General features: G+C 39.1%; 1 protein-coding gene across 2 annotated transcripts in view; it reads left to right on the top strand.

Moving 5' to 3' along the window:
* The window catches only part of lin7a (lin-7 homolog A (C. elegans)), a 34272-nt gene that overhangs the window by 5569 nt on the left and 5949 nt on the right, over positions 1–22754 (top strand). For both annotated transcript variants that reach the window (XM_044186618.1, XM_044186619.1), the window contains exons 2-4: positions 7109–7227; positions 16501–16572; positions 22291–22500. In XM_044186618.1, the coding sequence (XP_044042553.1) occupies positions 7109–7227; positions 16501–16572; positions 22291–22500 (401 nt within the window). The remainder of the gene's footprint in view (positions 1–7108; positions 7228–16500; positions 16573–22290; positions 22501–22754) is intronic.

Here is a 22754-nt window from a genome sequence, read left to right as displayed (position 1 = left end):
TACTTATTTGAAAAAAAGCACCGGTTTTAGGGATTTTAATGCTACATTTAACATTGTTGTTTGGAGGTTAAGTAATGATAATATTGTGATTCCATCATCAACACAGTAGAAACTGTTCAGAGAAAGTATTGGTGAAGTATTGACTGTTATGTAATTAAAAAACTTGAATTAAACTTAGCTAATTTAATCATAAAGTATCACTAATGAGAATGCCCTCAACCTAAGTATCGCAGAGAAATTAACTGCTGACAGGATCTTTGCTGGTGTCATCACTCTGCTTAATATGGCAGCACTGCATTACCCTGTAACTATATTTTGATGTAGCGTGCAAACAAGCTATTTTGACTGGTTTCACAGAGATGTAGATACTCTGTAATTACAACTCATGATTTTCCTTTGTACATTGTGATACCTTTGTGTGTTTGTTTTTTTTGGCAGATAATGAGAGCGAAAGATAAATTTTTCTTGTGTCACTATTAATTTTAAAAAAATCCTAATTTAGATACAGCAGCATCAGCTCCCTTTTCTCTTCCTTTCGATCTGTCAGACTACATAGTGAGAATGACCTAATTGCATATAGTCTGTTTGCTTCAGAGATATGCTAAATTTGGCAGACTTGCAGTTGTCAACGTGGAGGTTGAATATAGTTTTCATTGAGGCGGATGTAAAAAGGCGGATGTTGCACACATCTGGACCCACTGAATCCCCTAGAGCACAAAACTGTGGGTCTCTGGGTTGAGATTAAATTTAATACAGTACAATAAAGCACTTGAGGGTGGAACTTGATTTCCGTCCCCCACATTTTCAGTGAAACAGTGATTAGGTCAGGATTACTGACAAGTCTAGTGGTGGCAGATATATTTTACTTATGTAGCAGCTCAGTAAGACAGATAAATGACTCAAATGCACAATTCAGGCAAACAGGTAGGGTATGGTTTACTGTGTCTATGGTCAAAAGCAGGGGTCGGTAACAGGGAGGCAGTCAGGACAAAAAGGGCAAGGGATGCAGGCAGAAAGTCCAAAAAGGCAGGCAAAGAGACGTAACAAGATGTGCAGGCAGGAACAAGAAGGCTGGATTACACAACAGACTGGTCTGGTGAGGAAGTGAGAGAAGGGGGCAGGTTTATATACTGAGGGCTTGATGAGCATATTTGGGAACAGCTGTGCAGTTAGGTGTGGCAGTCAGGTGATGATGAGAGGCGAGAAATGCGCACGCCAACTGGAGGGCATGGATGGAATAGCAGACTCCGGAATGAAATGACAATTAGTAGCTGGCAGATAAATAACAGAGGTTAAAGGATCATAATCAATATTGTTATATTAACAATGGATCAAATGACTATGTGTATGTGAAAAATGTTAATCATAGTGACAAACCCACAGAGAATTAACACCTGACTCCAGCTCCTCTGTCTTTGAAGCATTTAAATATTTCAGCTTATTGTTTTTTGGTTTTACGACCCATAACCTGTTGATTTCACCTTTTCTGTAAACTAGACAAAGTTAGCGACTAGCTGGTGAACACAGTGGAGCATTTAGCAGCTAAAGAGCCAGATATTTCCCTCAGGAATTGGTGGAGACCAAAAGCAGAGCTAAAAGGAAAGGGAATATTGAATTTACATTTATCAGCTGGCCAGAGACACGACTCCAAATGAATGCTAATGTTGCTGACTTTATGCTAGCAAGTTAGCCATATGAACTTAATCATAATATTTCAGTGTTCACAGCTTGTTTCCGCTGCTGCCAAGTGGCCAACAAATCATTTAATGCAATTTTAAGTTGAAGTAACAATGCTACAATTAATGCTGGGCAGTGCAATCAATATTATGATGTTAACATGTTAACAACAATATTTTCTATATGACACTATGGCAAATGTATGAGAAGTCACATACAGTATAACATAATCAACTTGATGTTCACTGCAGTTAACTGTGTTCCACTGTTAAAAAATAACATTATATGAAACACTTCACACATATAAAACATAACTTTTAATAACACTTTTTGTTTTGCTATTGGCAATTGGTTTTTTTTTTTTGTCTTTCTGTTTTTGCTGTGAAGGTACAAGTTTTTGTTTCCTCACTGTTTTTGTAAATAAATGCACCTCTGAAAGGGGTCATTCTGCATAATTAGTACTTTATTATTTTTTTCTATGCTTCTACTTCTGTACTTTTACTTCAGTAAAGTAATCCTTTATCAACTTTCATGGTAATCATGTTATTGTGTTACAACAATCAGTGGGACCACTGAACACATAAATATAACAAAATGGCTTTGAGTTGCAAAAAGACAGTGTTATATTAGAATCACAATTACTGATAATCTATAACAGCGCATTGTATTTTATAAGATGTTCATGCATGTTGTTATCACATAGCAGAGTTGGTAAGTCATAGGTTGGATCCCATTTCCTGTATTACCCTCTAGCTGAAGTTATTCATAGACTGTGCATATAACAGGCTCACCATGTGGGTGTTGAGCGCATACATGGTGTTATCTTCAGCTATGGTTCATTTGTTCTGTCAGCCTCTTTTCTCAGCTGAAGGTATAACATGAGATGAGTGTGGTCTTCTACCACGGTTATGTCAGTGTTATCAGAGTGCACAGGGTCAGCCAGGTGCATTTTTTTTCTGTCTCTCTCACTGCTAGACTATCAGGTAATGTAATATGTCATTTCACTGCACATCTAATTCGGGAATCATTGTGATCCTGTTAATGTGATGTAACTGTGATCCACTGCAGTCATCTCAGCTGCTTTGTCATGGAACACAATCACCCTTCAATGCCTCTTCCCCTGGGTTTTTACACCCCTCTGATCAGCCACACAGCTCATCTGATGTCCCACTTTTACATCAAGCATGTGGAGCAGTGGGTACTGAAGTGCACTCATGGGACATTTTAAATCTGTGTGGTTCGTTTGAGTTGCAGGGTAGAACTGAAGACATGAACAAAGGGAGAGACATTTTCTAACTGTATAACTGTGCTAGAAATAATCCACAATCCAGCAGCCATGTGCCAGTTTATCAGACCTGTTTTCATGCAACACCAAGATCATACCTTGATTTGGTTATTTTCTCACAACAGTATCCCCTGTATGAATGAAAAACAGCGTCACAGCGAAGCAGAAAATCTTCACAGGCACATTTTCTGTGTGAGATTGGATATCACTAGAAGCAGTAAAGGGAAAATGTGCCAATACAGTGCCAGCAGACATTTCATAACCTCTGAGCAGCTCAGTGAGAGCTATATGATTACCACTTATTACCACTCATTTTTGTGTGACACCTGCAATTACATTGTCTTGTAATCACCTTTTCTGGGTCCCTGTGCTGTTACATTGGAATAAAACTGCAAAGGGACATTGACAGGAGCAGGCTTACACTATTTCAGATATTTCAATAGCTGTCAATGTAGGTAACACTGGAACATTTAATTGAATTTTAACTGTGCAGCTCCTCTATTTGATGCAGAGCTTATGAAATTTAAAATGACCCTAATTCAAGTTAGAAAGATTATATCAGGAAATGGGCAGGTATCACTTCTGATCGGCGAGATGAAAGCACCACCAAAAATGTCTGCAATATCAATCTTTGAAGTTAAGTTCCAAACGGCTTGTCAAAGTCCTTGATGTGGATAAAGAAAATGGCGCTAAAGAGCATGTGAAACAAATAACGGCAGAGAGAAAAAAAAAAATCTTTCCTGGATGGCCCTTGACCTCTTTTTAATGAGAAAGAAATGCTCATAAACCTCCTAGACAGATGCCCTTGCTGCTTGGAAGTGTACCAGCTCATTACAAGCTATTCAGAATCAGTGTTTTTTGATATTCAGGCATAGGGGGAAAACTGACCCATTCACCTTGATAGAAAATATTAATGTGGCATACTTATCAGAATATCAGCTCTTTAAAACCCCATATGGTGGATTTCTTTTTCAGATGAAAATAGTTATAGCGGCTATAACTGATATTTTACACTAACAATGTCTCAAATGACAATGTGAAAACAATGTTACAATGCTTGTTGTGATGAACCTACAAAGAATTGTCACCCCTCTGCTTTACGGAGCTTTATAGCGAGTTCCAGCTCATTGTTTAATGTCTGGTCCGTAAATTTAATATTTTGGTTCACTCTCACCACTCTCATAGTATCGTTTTCAGCTGCAAAAGGAAGCTGTTTTCTGTGAAAAAACTCTAAAAACCCACTACCTGCTCAGCACCAAATACCAGACAGACACACTTAGTGACTAGCTGGAGAGCTTAGTGGAGCATTTAGTAGGTAAAGAGCCAGCTATTTCCCTCAGGACTTGGGTGAGACCACAGTAGAGACCAAAAACAGAGCTAAAAGTGAGTTAATATTGGACTTATGTTCACCAGGTTGCTAACTAATAACTCCAAGTGAATGCTAATGTTGCTCTGTAACTACTGAGTTTATAAATACACAACTGCTTGCTAATCGCCATATCAACTTAAAAGGTGATGCCCCCAAGTGGCCAAAAAAATCAATTATTGCAGATTTAAGGAAATCAGTGAATAGATTGGTGGTATCACATGAATATATCTTTTTCATGTTTTTCATGCCATTGAAAGTCAGTTCACCTAAATAAAAAAAGTTAGGACAAGTATTGGTAGAAGTTAGGTGTTTTACGTAAATGTTGGCTTATTGAAATTACAAAAAACGTGTTTCACATAATTTTAGTGGTATCTAGTCATGCAGCTAGTTTCTGCTTTATTTACAGAGATTCTGAGTTATCTTTCTCTGAGATTTCTGCCTCCAATGGACCTTTTTTGTGCTGCTCACGGCATTGTCTTTTAGCATCATCATGTATGGAGCTATCAAGTGCATATTTAAAACACATTTTGCATGATTCTCACTTTAATGAGTCAGCTGGACGATTAACGTTAGCGTTAGCTAGCTAGCTACAGCATATAAAGTCTGCTAGCGACAGTTGTCATTTTAGCTGGCAAAATCGACATTCGCGGGCTAAAAATGATATCCTTGTCTGAATTAAATCAATGCCAACAATCCCATTGTTTAAAAAATTACTAAGAATTTCAATGGTAAATCTGCCAGGGTTATCATTGTAAATTGCATTATTTGTTGTGCAAGAACAAAGAGCTTGGCAGGCGTAGCAACAGTAACTAAGGGGGGTGGGGAATGACAAGCAGGTGAGTGAATGGGTGTGGGGAGAAAAAAATTGCAAAAATTAAGAGCTGGCAGACCCCATGAGAGTTATAGTTAACACTGTGTCTGATTTTATATACACATACCCGTGACCATCTTTGCATGAGACTCTGAGTGGAGTTGTTTGATTAATGGCTGATTAACACCATCCTGATGACTCGCCCCATTGCCAGCTCTCATCTGCCAATATAACTCTCACTGAAGTAGTTCTCATGAACTATAACCAGTCTCGATGGGAAGTGAACCTCCAATTTCAAGCAGATCAATATAATCCTTAGTGCTTTATTACAGAGCGCTTGAAATAGAAACAGGCATTGGATTTCTGTGAGGTGTCCTCATTGTCTCCATATGTTATATAAAGGTGAAATGCAATAAAGGGTACGATCTTAGTGTGTTTTGCATTTCCTCTTTATGGCCTTATACAGTATTCACAAAGTCAGAGCTCGAGATTCATTCGTTTCTTGTCTCCCACCAGGTCTGCAAACAGTAAAAGCTCCTCTGTCTGCTTTCTGCTTTAATTGTGTTACTCTATATTCCCAGAATTCCATATCAAATATCAGTGTGTGTGTGTGTGCATGTGTGTGTGTGTCATGCCTCTTCATTCAGTTTGTGTTTATCACTGTGTACTGTGAAAAGAGACACTGGTACAGTCTTGTATTAAGATGACAGTGTGGAGAAACTGATTAGTCAGTTACTTGTTATGATGACACTTGATTTTTGGTATATATTCTCTTTACTGTAGACATAAGGCCCTTCAGATCAACTGTGCTTGTCATCATGGCTGTGTCCCAAGGTCATGACTTCAAATGGCTTGTTTTGTCTGACCAACAGTTCAGAAGAAATATATTCAATTTACAATTATATAGAACAGAGAAAAGCAGCAAGTTTGGAACTTTTTTTTAATCAACTAGTATCAGCATTATTTGTGATACTTGATTGTAGTAGAGGAAAATAAGTCGTGTATAGTTGTTTGTCCCATTTTTCCTGCATACATACGATGCACAAGCATGTGTGGCTGATGCAGAACACATGTACAGTAATCTAGAGAATGTGTATGTGCCTGTTCTGTATTGATCAATCTGTGCTGGGCAGCCAAGTGTGGTTGGAGCTGTGGAAGGTCTTAAAAAAATGCTGTTGTTGCTTGGTGCAGTGACATATCTAAACCAGCAGCCTAGATGTCAGTCAGATAACGTGGAACTAATGGAATGAATCATTAGTTGTAGCTTACCCTTACCCTTATCATGAGGTACATGCAACAACAAGCCACACCACTATATTTTGGGGTGAAACTAGAACGCAGGAAAACTCCACAGCTCCACTGTAAAACTGTACCTATCATCTCCCTTTGTGTGGTCACAGGTCTCTGGACACACTGCTGTGACTAAAACATGTTATTGTCCTAACAGTCCAAGTCCAGTGATTGAGTACCAGATCACCATTATGTATCTCTTTTTGGCCTGCCTGTTTCAGAGGGCAAGAAATGAATCAACCAAGCTGGCGGACTCATTCAGCTCAGGCTAACTATGGGAGGAGAGCTCAGTAGACCCCAGACTCATAGCCTCTAACTTAAGGCTTACGGTTTAGTGTAAATGCTTTGTAATGCCCGCTGGTGTCTACTCTTACCAAGAAGCGTTACCTTTGAACAAATGAGTGCCTGACTTATTCCCTCTCTCTTTTATTCTTATGCATAGAGCTAAGCCAATGCAAATGATCCATGGATCGGATTTCTATTCTATCTTTCTTGCTCCAGCTAGCCTTGACTGAGTCTATTTCCATTATCCCACCCATCGATTCGCTCCAGTGCCTTTTGCGTGGCTGTGCTATTAATGTAATTGAATGGGGCATTTTTTTCCCCCCTCTGTCCCCTTGGCAGGAATACCCACACACATACACTCACACACATTCTCTCTCCCTCTTTCTGCCAGATGTTGCCAGGGCTATCGAGCTGCTGGAGAAACTGCAGGAGTCAGGTGACGTCCCCGGTCATAAGCTTCAGTCTCTGAAGAAGGTGCTTCAGAGTGAGTTCTGCACAGCCATCAGAGAGGTGAGTCACTGTCAAGGGAGGGAACCATCGGCCCATGAACACCAACATGACTCATGTCTTTTCATTCTTTCTCTTCTGTGAGACTCTTTTTGTTTTTTTGATGACCTTTCTAGTACTCCTTGCTATGGTGTTTTTGCAGTGCTCTTCCAATCAATCACTGTACTCGGTACTGGGATGTTCTTTCCTTGGAGTTTCTTTTGATGAAGTTGTTGCTCTTTCACCTGTTCAGTCACGGTTGCTGTGTTGTCATTCTAGAAAGACGGTAGAAACTAATGTTTCAAGAGCATTTTGTAACAAGTGCTTTGTTTTGTAGTCCTTTAAGTCAATCAAATTTTTGCCTTGTATTATTCATGTTAATTTGACCACTGCTCTGTTAGTGTATTCTGTGCATATTCGGCTCAAACGGCCAATGTACCGACTATACAGATGTTTTTTTGGAGATGCTATAAGCTAGCTAGATGTTAGCTATAAACTAGCTAGAAATGTACACACCAACTGTGTGAAGTTTTTCCTGGTATTTCCCTCTAGCCTCTCTTATCTCTGTATGATTACAATGTAAAGTGGATTCATAGAGTCCCATGATAAGCACAAATGTTTCACTCAAGTTGAAACATTTTCATCTCGTATGGACAGAATCTTTTTTGTCAAGACAGAAGTTTTCAAGAGGCTTTTGGTGATTTTGGTATTATTTATGACCATATTTACAGTATTTCAGGGAGTGCATCTCGGCCTTGGGAAAAAAACATCATACTAGTGCCAGCTAAACAATGAGATGATGTGAAAAAGACAAAATCATTAGCTAACACATGTTAGCATACTTTTTCTTTCCGTTAGATGTATGTAGTTGCCTTCTCCCTTATTACCAGAATGCTGCACACGATGAAAACTTCACACTCTGCAATACTTTTGGTCAGTTTAAGTTATAGTATAATTTGCTGTGCCACAAGTGAATAAAGTGGTAAATTTAGTGTTGTAGCATGATGTAGCATTGACTTTACACCTAAATTTGTGATAAGCTGGTGCAACTGGCTGCTATTGCTATTCTAAAAGCTGTTAATATAGTTGTTCTATGATTTGGCTATACTGTAGGTGAAACACTTCCTGATTTTGTTGTAGTATACAGTGGTGCCAGAATGTGCTTCCCGGTCACTACTGATGCTTTGAAACTCAACAAAACAATAAATTTGGAGGAATTATGGCTATAAAAAAATATGAGAGTGAACTACTCACTGTTGTGTTACATCAATCAAAAATGACTGCAGCATAATGAAACCGTCGGAGATTATCGCTCTGCCTTATTACTGCTGGAGCTGAACAGCAAAACTCAGAGTGTGTCTCTGAGTGAATTTTTGACTGCATGAAAACATTATGAGCATTTCATAAACTTGAACGTTTGATAAACTCGTTACACTGAATTTTAATTAAGCAAATCACTGTTAGAGATTGGTTTTAATCACATTTTACACGGACGGAATAAAATGTGAATCATAAACAGGAGTTCTTGATTTTCTCCTCTTGTTAAAATGCTTTCATTCACATGCAAGCAAACAGCCACCCACTGATCCATCATCTTAACACCATTCATCAGGAGGATGGGGTACAAAGCAAACAAGAGTCCTCACTCTACATGACACCGCTACACAGGCTGATAACCACAGATTTTGTATATTTAGTGTCCTGTCTGTTGTGATATACTGAAGCATCACCCAGTCACATGTATTTGTTAAGCAAACAAAGCAGTGAAACAGATGACAGATGCCACAATGGCCTCCATGTTGCAAGTTAATTGTAAACAGTGAACATGTAAATTGTCCAGGAAGGAAAGCAGACAATTAGCAGACTTGATCAGTATGTTGGAGAGAAGCTCAACTTTATTTTCCAGAGGGAATTGCGTCGCAAATGAAAGGGACATTAAATAAGATTTTACTGCTTTAGAGCACAAGATGACCATAATATGTTTTGGAATATCTGTATCAATGACTCAAGGGCTTCTAGGCCAGCTGCTGAGATCCGTGGTTTACCAAACTCACTTTCTAAGCCATAAAAGGTTATATTACCTTCTGTTTGAGGTAAAAAAATAATCTCATGAATGAGGGCCTCAAATCTGATGTAACTTTATCACAATTTCAAACGCTGCTACAAAGTGGGTTCATATTAGTTTGAATGCTAGGTAGCAATACATTTTTATATAATTGTCTTTGCCAAACACATTTTGGAGGAAACGTATTTTCTGCCTCATGTTCATCCGCAAAGTTTTTTTCCCCCAATTCATGTAATGTGACGTTCTTGAACTGTACAGAAGCCATAGGGTAGCAGTAGGAGAAAGCACTTGATACCAGAGGCTAGGCTTCATGTCCTGCATCCCATGTTCCTTGTCCCACGTTTTGTTCAGTTTAGGCTACACTTATAGGTTATGGTTGGAGAAAGATCATGGTTTTGGTTAATAATTGGTCAAGGCATTCTTGTGTTTTAAGCCAGCATTGAGTTTTTAATATTTATATTTAACCAAGACCACAATCTTTCCCTAACCTTATCCAAGTTCTTTTAGGTGCCTAAATATAACCATCAAAATGTTGATGGTGCTGTGGTTGCCAGGAGAGGATATTGAAAACAAATTAGCCAAGTGAACATTTTGCACATGTGTTCAGTATACGTGTTGTTATTTTGATTTTAAAAAATCTGGGTTGCATTACGTTTCCTACAAAATGCACTTGCTGATGAAAACTTGTTTGTATGAAAATATTTTTTAGGGACCACAGGGCTCCAAAGAGGCCAAATCTGCCGGTGTATCAGTTCCAAAAACTATTTAAGGAAGGTTTAGAAAATCATGACAGCCTGTGTCAAACACAAACTGTATCACCAAAGAGGAACTGCATCTAGAATTTGAAACTAAGCAACAAGGATTTGACAGTCATACACACTATATACAGTGGTGGGCTGACAAATAGAGCTTTTTAACAAGACACCTGATTTAATACCCCTTTGTAGCTATAGTAATGCACTTACTTTTAGGGTAGTGATTAAGTCAAGCAGTGCTGAGAGGTAATTGTACATTTACTCAAGTACTGTACTTAAATACAATTTTGAGATACTTGTACTTTACTTTATACTACTCCCACTATTACTAGTTACTTGACAGATTATATTTTAACTTAAAAAACTTATGATCATCTTGTTAAACATGATGCATTTTTATAGATGGAATAGAGGTCAATGAATACAGTCTTTTCAGCATTTTTTTATAGAAACTCATTATAAGCTTTATTTAATAGATGTGGGAGTTCATTCATTTTATAGCAAATGTCTCATTATAATAATGAAAAGTTCACCAACACTGGCAAAGACACCAATTAGGAGAAATAGCTTCTGACAGAACATTACGTAAAAACCTGTGACGTCATGCAAAGTGACAGAAAGGAAGAAAGCACTAGTCTTCTCCTTTCACAGGGTCCAGCTCTGCTCTGGCCTGCTCGGGGAAGCCTGGCACATCCTGTCACTAACTGGCAACCGGCTGACTGATCTCAGTGCCAGTCACTGGAGTGCAATGACAATGATTCTCAAAAACCTCTTAAAAAGGCCGCAGCAGCAGCAGCAGTAGCAGATGCCCTTTGCCAAGAGGCAAAGATGCAGACCACTTCACCCACAAAGAGCTGGCTAAACACAGTCACCAGGGAAACCAGCAGAGATGCTCTGGGATTAGTGGGCTGCAACGGGGCTGACTATGGTTTATAGTCGATTACAGGTTTGCGAGAGCCACTGATACAACAGCTTCTCTCTGTGGTGCTGAGGCAGCTGGAGGACAGGTTGTAAGTGGTGGCTATTGCATACTGTAGATTATTATTGTTATTACACAGAGCATTAAAGGAGTTGTTGTGGTGGAATATCACAGCTGTGTCCTCTTACGCACTGTTTGTATCGGAAACAATTAGAAGACACAGTCTTACAGTGGAAGGGAATCTCAGTGGGAAAGCAGCAGCTAGGCTGGATTTAATGGCCTGATATACAAGAGTCTTTTTTAATGTGTTTGTCTGTGACAAGAGAACATTCACAACCACAGGGTTCATTTACCAGATGATCTGTTCTTCTAACACATGGCATCAATCTATTTCAGGCACAAAAAGAAATGTTTTCAACATTAACATCACTTTGAAGAATCACAGTGGGTTTTTTTAAGTTTTAGCCCATTTACTGGAATTTGCATGAATACAGTATTCTTTACATTACTGGCAACCATTTATCAAAATGTTGTGTTTTGTATTTTTGAATGTGGTTTTTCCTACTTTGCAGGTAGCCAGTGATTACCATTCATTTACCATTCAGGCACTCAATGACTTGAGATACTGTTGGTAATCCTTTCCCAAGAACACTTTAGTGTCTATTATTTTTTTCAGTGCCACACATAGTTAGCAGATTGATGTGTTCTAGTGTGTTTTCATGTAGTCATGTGAGCTTGTGTCAAGTGTCAAGTTGTGGAACATCTACTGTCCAACAGCAACATCTGTTAGTGCTGAGAAAGCTGTCAAATCCACATTATCATTTTCACTACTTAAATTTTTGCATGTTGTTTGTCTTTTGGGTTTGATTTTTTTAATTTGAAATCTCAGATGTCAGAGCTTCCCACTAGCACATGAACCCACCACCCTGGAATAAATAAATCAGCACTTTCAACCACAAAATTAAAACATATCTTTGACCCAAAAAAATTTATTTTGATGGAATACCAATCTCAAGCAATTTTGAAGTCTCTGAAAGTCGATTTTCATAATATAATGACATTGATATGAATCCAGTAGCCACCTGGAAGAGGAAAAATGCATCCATCAGTCTAAAAAAGGACTAAATGCTTTGTAGTAAACTGGTATAGTCCTTTAATGGGAACAATTTTAAAGCCTTTGTTTTTTCAAAGGCTCCTTGCTAAATCATATTCTAATTCATTTTGACTGCACCCACTTCTCTTTCCTGTATGTTATCCATCAGTGTTAACCATTCTCAAGTTAAAAGAGCCATAAAACCCAGGTTAAACTGTAAGTCCAACCCTCCTGTTGTTCATTTTGATTACACACACCTCTGTGACATTTCATTATTACAGATGACCTTTCTTTCACAAATCCAGGCCTTGTGTAATCTGTGATATGATTCCTTCCTCCACACACGTATGCGATGTAGCTCATTTCACAGTCTGGTGGGCCAACACAATGCCTGACAAGATGGACATACTAATCTTTTCTGTACAGTAAAAACCCTTAGTGTCCACCAAGTCCACCTCCCAACCTGATCCTGTACTCTACGTCAATAGAATTTACCTAACATGAATCAGCCTTGTTAAGCATGACAGGCCACCTGTCAATATGAAGAATGGATGGCAGGGAAAAGAGTCTGTTCAGCAGTGTTGGGCTAAATGACGGAGAGACAGAGTTTGATGAGCTGGTTGTCTTTCCCCACCATGTTCATCAATGGGGGGCCGGGCAACTCCCCAGCATCAGCCTGAATGAGTTGTCATGGTCAGTCAGCCTTGCAAATGGGAAAGGAAGGACACAAGACGAAATGACTGGAAGAGCAAACTAGCTGGAAATGATGGAGAGTGGGAATTCACAATATATTTGGTTAGAGAGTCCCACTTGACGAACACAGGAAGTGCAAAAAGCAGGCCAGAGTGATCGCATGTTTCAGCAGCTTTAACATTGCAGTTGATTTTCCACTTCAGCAGAGATTTTCAATCAACGTAATTGACTATGTTTTTTATATAAGCAAAATCAAGCGAGGGCGAAGGATTTGTGTTGCCTCTGCCTCCCACATCACATTAAGTTAAAGGATGAAAGGTACATTAAGTCAGTCTATGCAAGTTCAATATTTTCCCTCGGTGTCATGGTTAGCACTGCTGAGAGAGAAAGTGTATTGTTAAGTCATGTGCTGGTTTACATCCTTTTCAAACAATATCAACCAGGCTAAGACCTCTCTTTTACCCATCCCCCTCCATTCTCTCCGACTCTGACTCAGTAGAGGAAGCAGGAAGCCATGGTTACAAGCAGCGTTGTCACATTAGTTTGCCCTACAGGCATCTCTCTCTATTCTCAGGAATAGTGTGTGTTTGTGTGTGTGTGTTTCACCATAATCCACTGTGGCGAACCAGGCAAGAAGGAAACATGTAGGAGAGGGTGGACTGAAGATGTCAGTGTTTTAGGGATGGATAGTGAAAATGTCTGGCAAAAGGAACGGCAGAATGGGGAATTGAAAAGATGCCTGCAGGACAACTGGCCTTTTTAGAGCAACGTACAGCCACAACAAGAGCAGACTGACATTCAAAAGCACACAGTTATTTGTCATGACTCAGGGCACTGCATTCCGGTTAAATACATAGAGAGATATTAAATGCGCAACTTGTTTCACTTTCTTTAGAGCACTGTAAAACATTTATCATTATTTATAATTTCTTATGCACAAAAATGAATAAACTAGGAAATACTGTGAATAAGAGAATTTTAAAGCTGCATTACTTAATATTTTAGTGTTTTAGCATCTTGCAGTGCATTGTTTTGGTTTTCTGGCCCACAACTTTACTGTTTTGGTTCAGTCTCACCACTTTCATCACTGTCATTTCCAGACGCAGCAAGCAGCTGTTTTTAGTGAAAAAGCTCTCAAAACTCACTGTACACTCCCTGCTCGGCACCAAACAGCAGACAGACACAGTTAGCTTCTAGCTGGTGAACATAGTGGAGCAATTAGCAGCTAAAGAGCCAAATTATATCCCCAAAGGAATAGCTGGAAACAAAAACAGGCTAAATGGAGAGTGAATGTTCGAACATTCGCGTGGTGGTAGAAACATTACAGTGAAGGTGAAAGCTAATGTTGCTCTGTGTCTGCTGGATGAGTAAATACAGTAGGCAATTGCTTGCTAACATAGTAGCTACTTGATAAAGGGATGATGTCTCAATGTTGTCTTTTCAGCTTGTTTCACTGCACCAGTGTGCCTAACAAATAAATTATTGCTGCTTTATGGTTATATAGAAACCATACAAATCTATAAAAAAAAACATACATTTTCAATGTTCTTTTGATTTCAGTATGAATATCCACCAAAAATCTTGACATACAGTATGTGAGCACATAGGACAAGGAGAGTCACAACCTAATATCTTGTTATTTTTTAACTGTGCTTAGGCACTGTCAGACTGCATAAAATAGGGAGCAGAATCATATAGTCCATCTAATAAATGAGGAAGGAATGCAAAAACATATTAGGGTATCCGCTAGTGAGAAGGCTTCCCTGGCGCTCACGGTGGTCATTAATTAAGCCTTCAACTGCAAAATAAGTTTCTCTGCACCTGTGAGAGAACACTCTTCTTTAACTCACCATGTGCTACTGCTCCCTCTCACATACTAGATGCCAAATATCGTACGAGCATTGCAGCTCTATCTGTAACACTCGCGTCATGTTTGAAATGAGCCATTACTAAACATTTACATAACAGAGACCAATGTTTGAAAGCCCAAAAGCCATTACTTTAACAGATAGATGAAGCCAGCAATGTTACAGATTCCATGTCTGAAAAATGCTGAGAATGAGAGACAGTTGCAGGTAGAATAAATAGGTGTAGTTAGCAGTTGCAGTAGTGTTTAAAAAAAGGATAACTGAGGGAAAAAGAAAATCTGCAGGCAGACAGAAGCAGGGTAAACCTTTCATGGCATTTATAAAGCTGTGCTCAGCATCAAAAAGTGCAAAGGTGGAAAAAGTCCTCGGGAAAAGGTGTCATTTGGGAGTTGAGTGTGTGTGTGGACTGCAGGCTCCTTTTCCCCGAATGCATCAACGCTATAAATCTACAAAAATGTGTTGCAGTCTGAAAGGTGGAGCAGCTCTCCCAAAAGGCACTCATTTGGTCTTTGAGATTCATGAGCAAACAAGACAACAGAAGCTCAGGGATATTTTTCCCTTCTCTGAGATCTCTACATACAAATATCTCAGAGTTTAAGTATACATCCTTTTGATGATTCAGAGAAGCGACGCCTTTGTAGTGTTGTACTGTGGTACGTCAAAGCTATAGGCATGTTCGCTTCCAGTCATGCTGCCCTGCTTTGATAAGAGACATCATCTAGTGAGTGAAACGGATGATAGAAATCCATTTCTGAGCCACAACATCTAATATGCTGTAGACGATAGTTTTGAGTTTAGTTTGCCCTGAGAAATGTACAGTATCATTACTCTGATTAAAATTTGATTGCTCATTTGCTCAATTAACTGCAACTGAATCGAGTGAGTTGCACCAACTCAGCAAAAACATTTCCTCTGAGACTTCTTGCAATCAGCCCATACATCTCCATCATTTTATACATCCTCCTATTGTACTGTTCATTATTTGGTTTCAGCATCGGAGGGAAGTGGCATATCTGACTGATTTTAAAATCTGAAAGCTGCAGTACAGACTATATTTCAATGGCAACATTCAAAAATGCTCTTAAAGAAAAAGGGTACTTTTGTGTTACAGTATATTAACCACACATCCTCATTCAACACTGTCTCTGTCTTCTTCTCTCTTTTATTCTTTGAACAAGTTCAGTTGTAAGGTGTCTTTTATAAGACATGTCTTAACTGGAAAGGTCAGCTGTCTGCATTGATTCTGTCTGCCTCAGTGAATAGGCAGAAAACCTTGTTTTTCATCCAACTGGACATAAAGCAACCCATATCTTATCCCAATTCAGGCCCAGCAGTAATGTATTACTGACTGTTCTGGATACTTTTTGTGTTGTTTATAAAGTCAGGAACAGATTGTGCCTCCATTTCCTGAGCTAAGAGTTATTTTTTATTATTTGCTAAGAAATGTATGCATACCAAGTTCACAAATAAAGAGCGCTATTCAGATGAATTATGTTAAGACTTGCATTATATAATCTTCTAGGCTGGTGTCCTTGCACCCTAAAACATCCTTAATGCAGTAAACGAAATATTCTCTTATCTTCTCTGAGAGTCTAAATTCTCTTCCTCACTTACCTGATTTGCTGCAGATGTCTGCAGAAAGTCTTCACATTTCAAAGGGATTTTGTGTTACAAGGTGTTAGACTTTTTTTGAGTAGTACTTTTAGTAATAGCATACAATAACTCTGGGTCTGAGTGCTGGGTGTTTTCAATCAGTCAGCCTGTTAATACTGTATGTGTCTATACAGCCAGCTGTGGAGGAATACCATTATTTATACCACTATAGAAATGAAAGGTTTGAGCGCAGAGAGTGGTGATTTCAGTGAAACATAATTATAACACCTGCCTCCGTTCATTTCTTTCAGGTGTACCAGTACATGCATGAAACAATTACAGTGAATGGCTGTCCAGAGTACCAGGCAAGGGCCACAGCTAAGGTAAGATCTCTACATCAGTTATTATTTGCAATAAAAAAATTATCTGTTTATGACATTACTCAATAATATCATTCTCATCTTCTGGTCAAAGCAGAACAAAATTAGCAAAGTAGAACCTACTATTGACCCTCTTTAAGAGTGTGTGTGTAATTAAGCAATAACACATCAGAGTGCCAATTTTGTGAGATTAAGCAAAAAGGCTGAATGCTAATATCACATGTTAAAGCACTACCTCAAGTATATTTTTGCTGCTATACCACAGTTTCATTATTGATCTTTATGATTAACTGTTGAATGAAACAAAAAACTTAAAGTGAAAATGACTTAATAGTAGTTACTGTAGTTTGTATTTACACAGGATGTTTCTGCTTAACTGCATATGCAGTAACTTAAGTCTTACATCCTCTGGATTAGCTAGTGTATAGTAGCGGAACAGACTTGTGATATTGGGCTATATAAATTAAACTGACAACTGTAAAGGGAAATGGAAGTACACTGGATAACCAACTACTTAATTTTAATTAAGAAGACAATAACACAAACTTTTTCTCTAACATTTCTCTAGCATGCACTTGCGCTAAATCCACAACGACCCACTGTCTCACACATGTAAAGAGACCGCCATGTGCAGATGAATAGGCAGCTGCTTTGGTTAGCCAGCAAGTTGCTGTAGATCCCAATGCAGATAGCTACAATAGCTAATCCAGGGGGCTAACATCTTTCTTTACTCTGGGTCAGACTCAGAGACAAGCATTAGGAATGATTTATGTGCCGATATAGGTTGTTTTGCCAGAGTCTGCATTTTCCAAATCGTTAAAGTGGAGGTGGCGAGTGCAAAATGAACATGACCCATAGTCAGAATGGACACAATTATAAGAATAACACCCAGGTTGAATAATATAGAAATTTTTCTTTAAGACTCTTTCAGATATTCCAGACCAGTCGATTTAACACAATGATCATATTTCATGTGGTCAGAGCACTGTATCAGGAGATATTGGCAAGATTTGGACTCTGCTATGACTAGATGTTTCCCTTTCTCAGAGGGTTAAGAGGGTTCATTGATAGGTCATACAACCTGTATCAAACTCAAACTGATAATTTTATTTAGGCTACATGCATTATAGAAAGTTTTAGACTTTTCTCAGTTTTTCAGTTTATGCTTTGAGAAAATAGCACAACTCACAAGGTCAAACTAACTTGAAATCAAAATTGGCATCTAAAGCAGACTTATACACTTTTCCCAGAAGAAAGACTGACAGCGTATTATAATATAATATCCATCAATATTAATCCACTAGAATTTCCAGCTTGTTTCAACAATCTTCAGTTACTAAATGTCTTTGATTTGAGCTATAAATCTTTCTTTAATTCCACGTAATATTCACCTTGACCCATCAGATTAGCAGCCACTAGATTTCCATCTGTATTCTGCTTTACTCCCATAATACAGAAATTTAGTTTGCTATCAACACTGATGTCACTTTATATCCTGTTACACAACCTGAATGAAAAATGACTCTGTAAAACAATATAATGAGAAAAGCACATTTGTTTTGCTATTGTCACAACTGGACAGGCTGATTTCTTAACTTTGTTCTTCTTTAGTGTACATTCAAATCAAACCAATATAAACTATTTCTATATATTTACTTTGCAGGCTTTGATATTTAATCATGATCGACTGCTTGCATCAGATTTATTAGATGATGGCTTGTGTCTGTTCATTGATGTAACTCATATAAGCTGTCAATCTTTGAAAAAGCTCATCCTTTATTTATATCTTTTCTTCTTCCACTTGACTGTTTAATTTTTCAGGCAGATGTTTGTTGTTGCTTGCTGTTTAGTGAACATCACATCTGTGTCACAAGTGAATGACAAAATGAGAACGGTGACATATCCAGGTGCATTGTGAATGGAATAAACTAAATTTGGTATACAAAACAGATGAGCTTGACCCGGTCATTTGAGCAGGACGTCATCAGAACCTCGCCTGCAAGAGACACAGGCTTTTATGAATGAAAACAAAGACGGCAGGCTTGTCTGATTTCATGTGGAGGATGAGGATGATGAGATGCAGGGAGAAGAGGAGATGAGAGCACTTCTCTGTCCTTCAGTGGTTCAATGTCCAGCTGGGTCCACTGCTCATCAGTACATCACAGGGAGTTGGAGGCCGAGGAGGATGTGAATAGAAACGGATGACAGAGGGAAGTGTGTCTTTGTGTGTATCTTGCAGAGATTGTATGAAGCTTCAAATGACGAGTGCTCCTGCCAGATCTTTTTTCTCTTTTTGGCTCCTCCAATCAACACTCTGCCTTGAGCACAATCGTGCAAAGTCTGGTGAATTGCAATTGAACACCTGGTTAAAGGAATAGAGAGTTAGATGAAAAGATTGATACCTCTCACGTGTCTGTGCATTAAGTATGGATCTAGAGTCAGGAGATTGTTGAGCAGTGATTAGCTTAAATTAGCATAAAGTCTGGAAGCAAGGGCACCTCTAAAGCTCATTCACAGGTTATTACTTATTTGTTTAATCTGTACACAAACAGAAATGTAAAAACAACAAGTTTGTGGGATTATTTTCTAAGATAATCACATGTTGGCTCTACCTTCATACTTCATGCACAAACATGTACATTAAGTGGTATTGATATTCTCATTTCACTCTTTGCAAAAAAGCAAATTAGCACATTTCCCACAATGTCAAATTGCTCCTTTAAAAAGGATGCACAAAATTAGACATTTAAAAAAGGGAAAGATTTGTTGTCAACAAATACAATCTTATTAATCACACTGTTACTGCATTTGGAATATCTCCTGTCATTTGTCAAGTGGGCACCATTGTCTGATCTAAAAAATAACATCTTTATTAATGACTAGAGTAGAGTAATAAAGAAAAAAAGACAATTCTGTCGCTTTTTTATAAGCCTGAAGCAACCATTAAGACATGATTTAAGCAGCTTTAAAACTCCTTCCTACTTTTATTTCTTTGCCCCAAACTTTGAGAAGTTACTGCTCCTAAATCTGTATTAAAATTGCATATCCACTGGGCAATTAAGCACATAGCTAATGGCCTGAGCCGGCTTAGCTGTGGGGACACTCTAAACTGGGAGCACTGAATGTTTTTAAAAGTTTCTGACTCTCTCTAGAGATAATCACTACCCCAGGCCACAGTGCCAATTGCATTCAATCAGTATCAGACATATTGTCTGAAAGGAAAAAACATGCATACTAACAATGACGAAATGTGTGAAATATGCCGGTGCTTCTGTTCGTCGCCTCCTGACTACTTTAGTTAGTGAGACAGCAAATCTCCCGACAGTTGAGATTTGTGTTTCACCTGAACAACTCGATTCTCTTTGATTGCTTCATTAATTAAATCAATTCAGTCTCTAATTCCTGGCTCGAGGCCCTTATTACTGATCTTAATGGAGACAGGGACTATCAGGGTTGTATGGGCTCCAGACAAAATAATGGGAGCTGATGATCAAGTGACTCTGTATGTCTTAAGTCATACTTATGCTGTACTGTGCAGTGTGGTTATCAAATAAGTATCCTCTAGTAAGCTTTTCATTTAAAATGCCTCCTGTGTGTGAGAGGCGCCGGCCATCTGCCAGATTGTTTTTTTTGTTTGCAGAAAGCCAGATAAAAGTTGTGAAGGTCGATGTGCTGTGTGGCCTGGGAGGTGACGGTATGCATGCTGAGGAGCTGCCTTTTAGCTTCACAATGGGACAGGGAGGGAGGGAGGAGCAGAGGAAGCAAAGGAGAAGGACAGAAAGAGAAAATGGAGGGAGAGGATATACAATAACCAGATTAAAACAGGCAGCAGGAGAGAAGAGAGAAATAAGCAAAACTGTTTGAGCAGAAATTAATGTGGATATGAAGATGCATATAAATATGGAAGAGAGAGCAGAGATGGGGATGCGGCCTGTAGGGAGCATCAAAGACCTCAAAGTGCCAAGCTACTTGTCTGCTGCTGGGGAATTTGGATACACATCTGCAAAAGCTTCTGACAGAACCTCCCCTCCTCTACTTTTTTATCCTCCTTTTTCCCGATCTACCTCACATAAAATAGATGATGCAGACCTGACAGCATGGCACCTGTGGCGATGCATCTGTGGATCAGCGGGCACGGGGTGTCTCTTTCTCTGTTCGTCTGCCATTAGCTTTCCCAGGCTCAGCTAACAAGCTCCTGGGCGCTTTGTTCTGAACCTACAAGGAGCAAGGAGCTTGGCTTGCTGTTCAAAGAAACCCCACGGCCAGCGAGCAACATCAACCAGCTGGTAGAGATACAGAGGGTGAAAGTTGTCTGGCTGCTCCTTCAACGTGAACTTGGATGTGTTAATCCATGTGATTAGAAAGTCAGAGAACTTCTCATGTGGAGTCTAAATCCCCAGCCCTGACTAAATCCTAACACTTTGTTATAGCCGTCCACCTTCACTATCATTTTGTAAAATTGCCTAGAAGCTAGTGCAGATTGCATGCCAACTCAAGAGTTTTGGTCTCAGGTCTCAAGTTTGTCGGGGACAGGCAAGTCATGGCAAAAGTTGTGCAGTGCGCACTAGGCTTAATCTTCCCCATTTTGATACTTATACCTAACTGTGAATGAAAGACTGTTGTCCATAAGGTTTCGAACTTTTCTCTCATGTCCATTGTTTTGGCTAGTGTTAGCCCTACTCAAAAGTAGGACATTTCCCATAAAGCCTGTTGTCTCATGTGACAAAGAAGATATTTTCTTTTCTTTCTTTTTTTTAATTTTCTTTTTCTTGCTTTGCCAAATAGGATAAATGTATGTGAGTACTGAAGTTCATTCTTGACCTTTGGGAACAGCATTTGTAATAAAAGCTCAAAGGTCCACATACCTTCGGAGCTTTCAACCGCATCCAACTGTCTTCATGATAAATGTATATTTTATCTGTTTTTCACTGCCAGAATCAGTTTGAGACAATCTTTTTCTACATTTGCAGGTTACCATTAAGATGTTTTTGTTTCTTGGCTGTGTACACCTCCCAACAAGCTCTACTAATCAAATGTTTTAGGATGTACAAGGTTAAAGTGCCCCTCCACTCAAAAATGTGTTTTTCTTATGTGTATGTCCCCTAAAATGTCAGACCTTGACTTTACTGGCAATATCTGTGCAAAATTTGTCACTAGAGAGGTGTTTTCACATTCCTCTACTGAAGGGGGAGATGTCTGTACACTTCCCTAAAATCTGAGATTCAAACGTACTCTGGGCAAGCTAGATTTGGGACGTCACAAAGCCTATCGCAATGCCACCAGCAAAGAAACCTGAAACCTCCAGCGCAGAGCGGACTTGTCAGTACAGAGTGCGAGATTTTGCACTAAGTTAGCTTAGTGAAAGTTTTGACAGCAAACATGGTAGAGTGTGCAGTTTTTGACTGTAAACCGGACCCTGGAGCGTCCTTCCAGTATCTACTAACATTACATAATAACAAAGTGAATACACTGTAACATCGTAGCAGATATTATTGTGCACTTTTCCTCTTCTTTTGCTGACAAACATATATTTCCCATCCACTTCAACCCAGTGTTACACAATATAATTGTGCGGTAGGCTGAGAACAATGGTTTTGTTCATACTGTATTATGTCTCAAAATAAATATGTATATACAGGCATTTTTTTCAGGGTTTTGGCATAGTTAGTAGTAAGATTGTGTGTTTTTTCATCAAGCCCCATCTTGCTTTTCTTCCTACAGGCTACAGTTGCAGCCTTCGCAGCCAGCGAAGGTCACTCCCACCCGAGGGTGGTGGAGCTACCCAAAACGGAGGAAGGGCTGGGCTTCAACGTGATGGGCGGCAAGGAGCAGAACTCACCCATCTACATCTCCCGCATCATCCCCGGAGGTGTGGCTGAGAGGCACGGCGGCCTAAAGCGAGGGGATCAGCTCCTGTCTGTCAATGGTGTGGTAGGTCTAACCAGACTTACATTTTGATACAGCGTATGGAGAGAGAGGCTCGATATATGGATTGGAGGGAGAGCGTAGATAAGCTTTTCTGCCCTTATTTATTATTTAAGCATGCTTCCAAAAAATATCCTCAATTGAAATATTTTTGCAACTTCTCACAAAATGGAGCAGCGTTCGATTTCTAGTTTGATATGTGAGTCAACAATCAGGAGAGGTATTGAGATAAAAGAGCTGCACATGTCTTGAGTAAGGAG

This window comes from Siniperca chuatsi, linkage group LG23, assembly GCF_020085105.1.
Source record: "Siniperca chuatsi isolate FFG_IHB_CAS linkage group LG23, ASM2008510v1, whole genome shotgun sequence".
Lineage (NCBI taxonomy): Eukaryota > Metazoa > Chordata > Actinopteri > Centrarchiformes > Sinipercidae > Siniperca > Siniperca chuatsi.
This window is presented reverse-complemented; position numbering and strand designations above follow the sequence as displayed.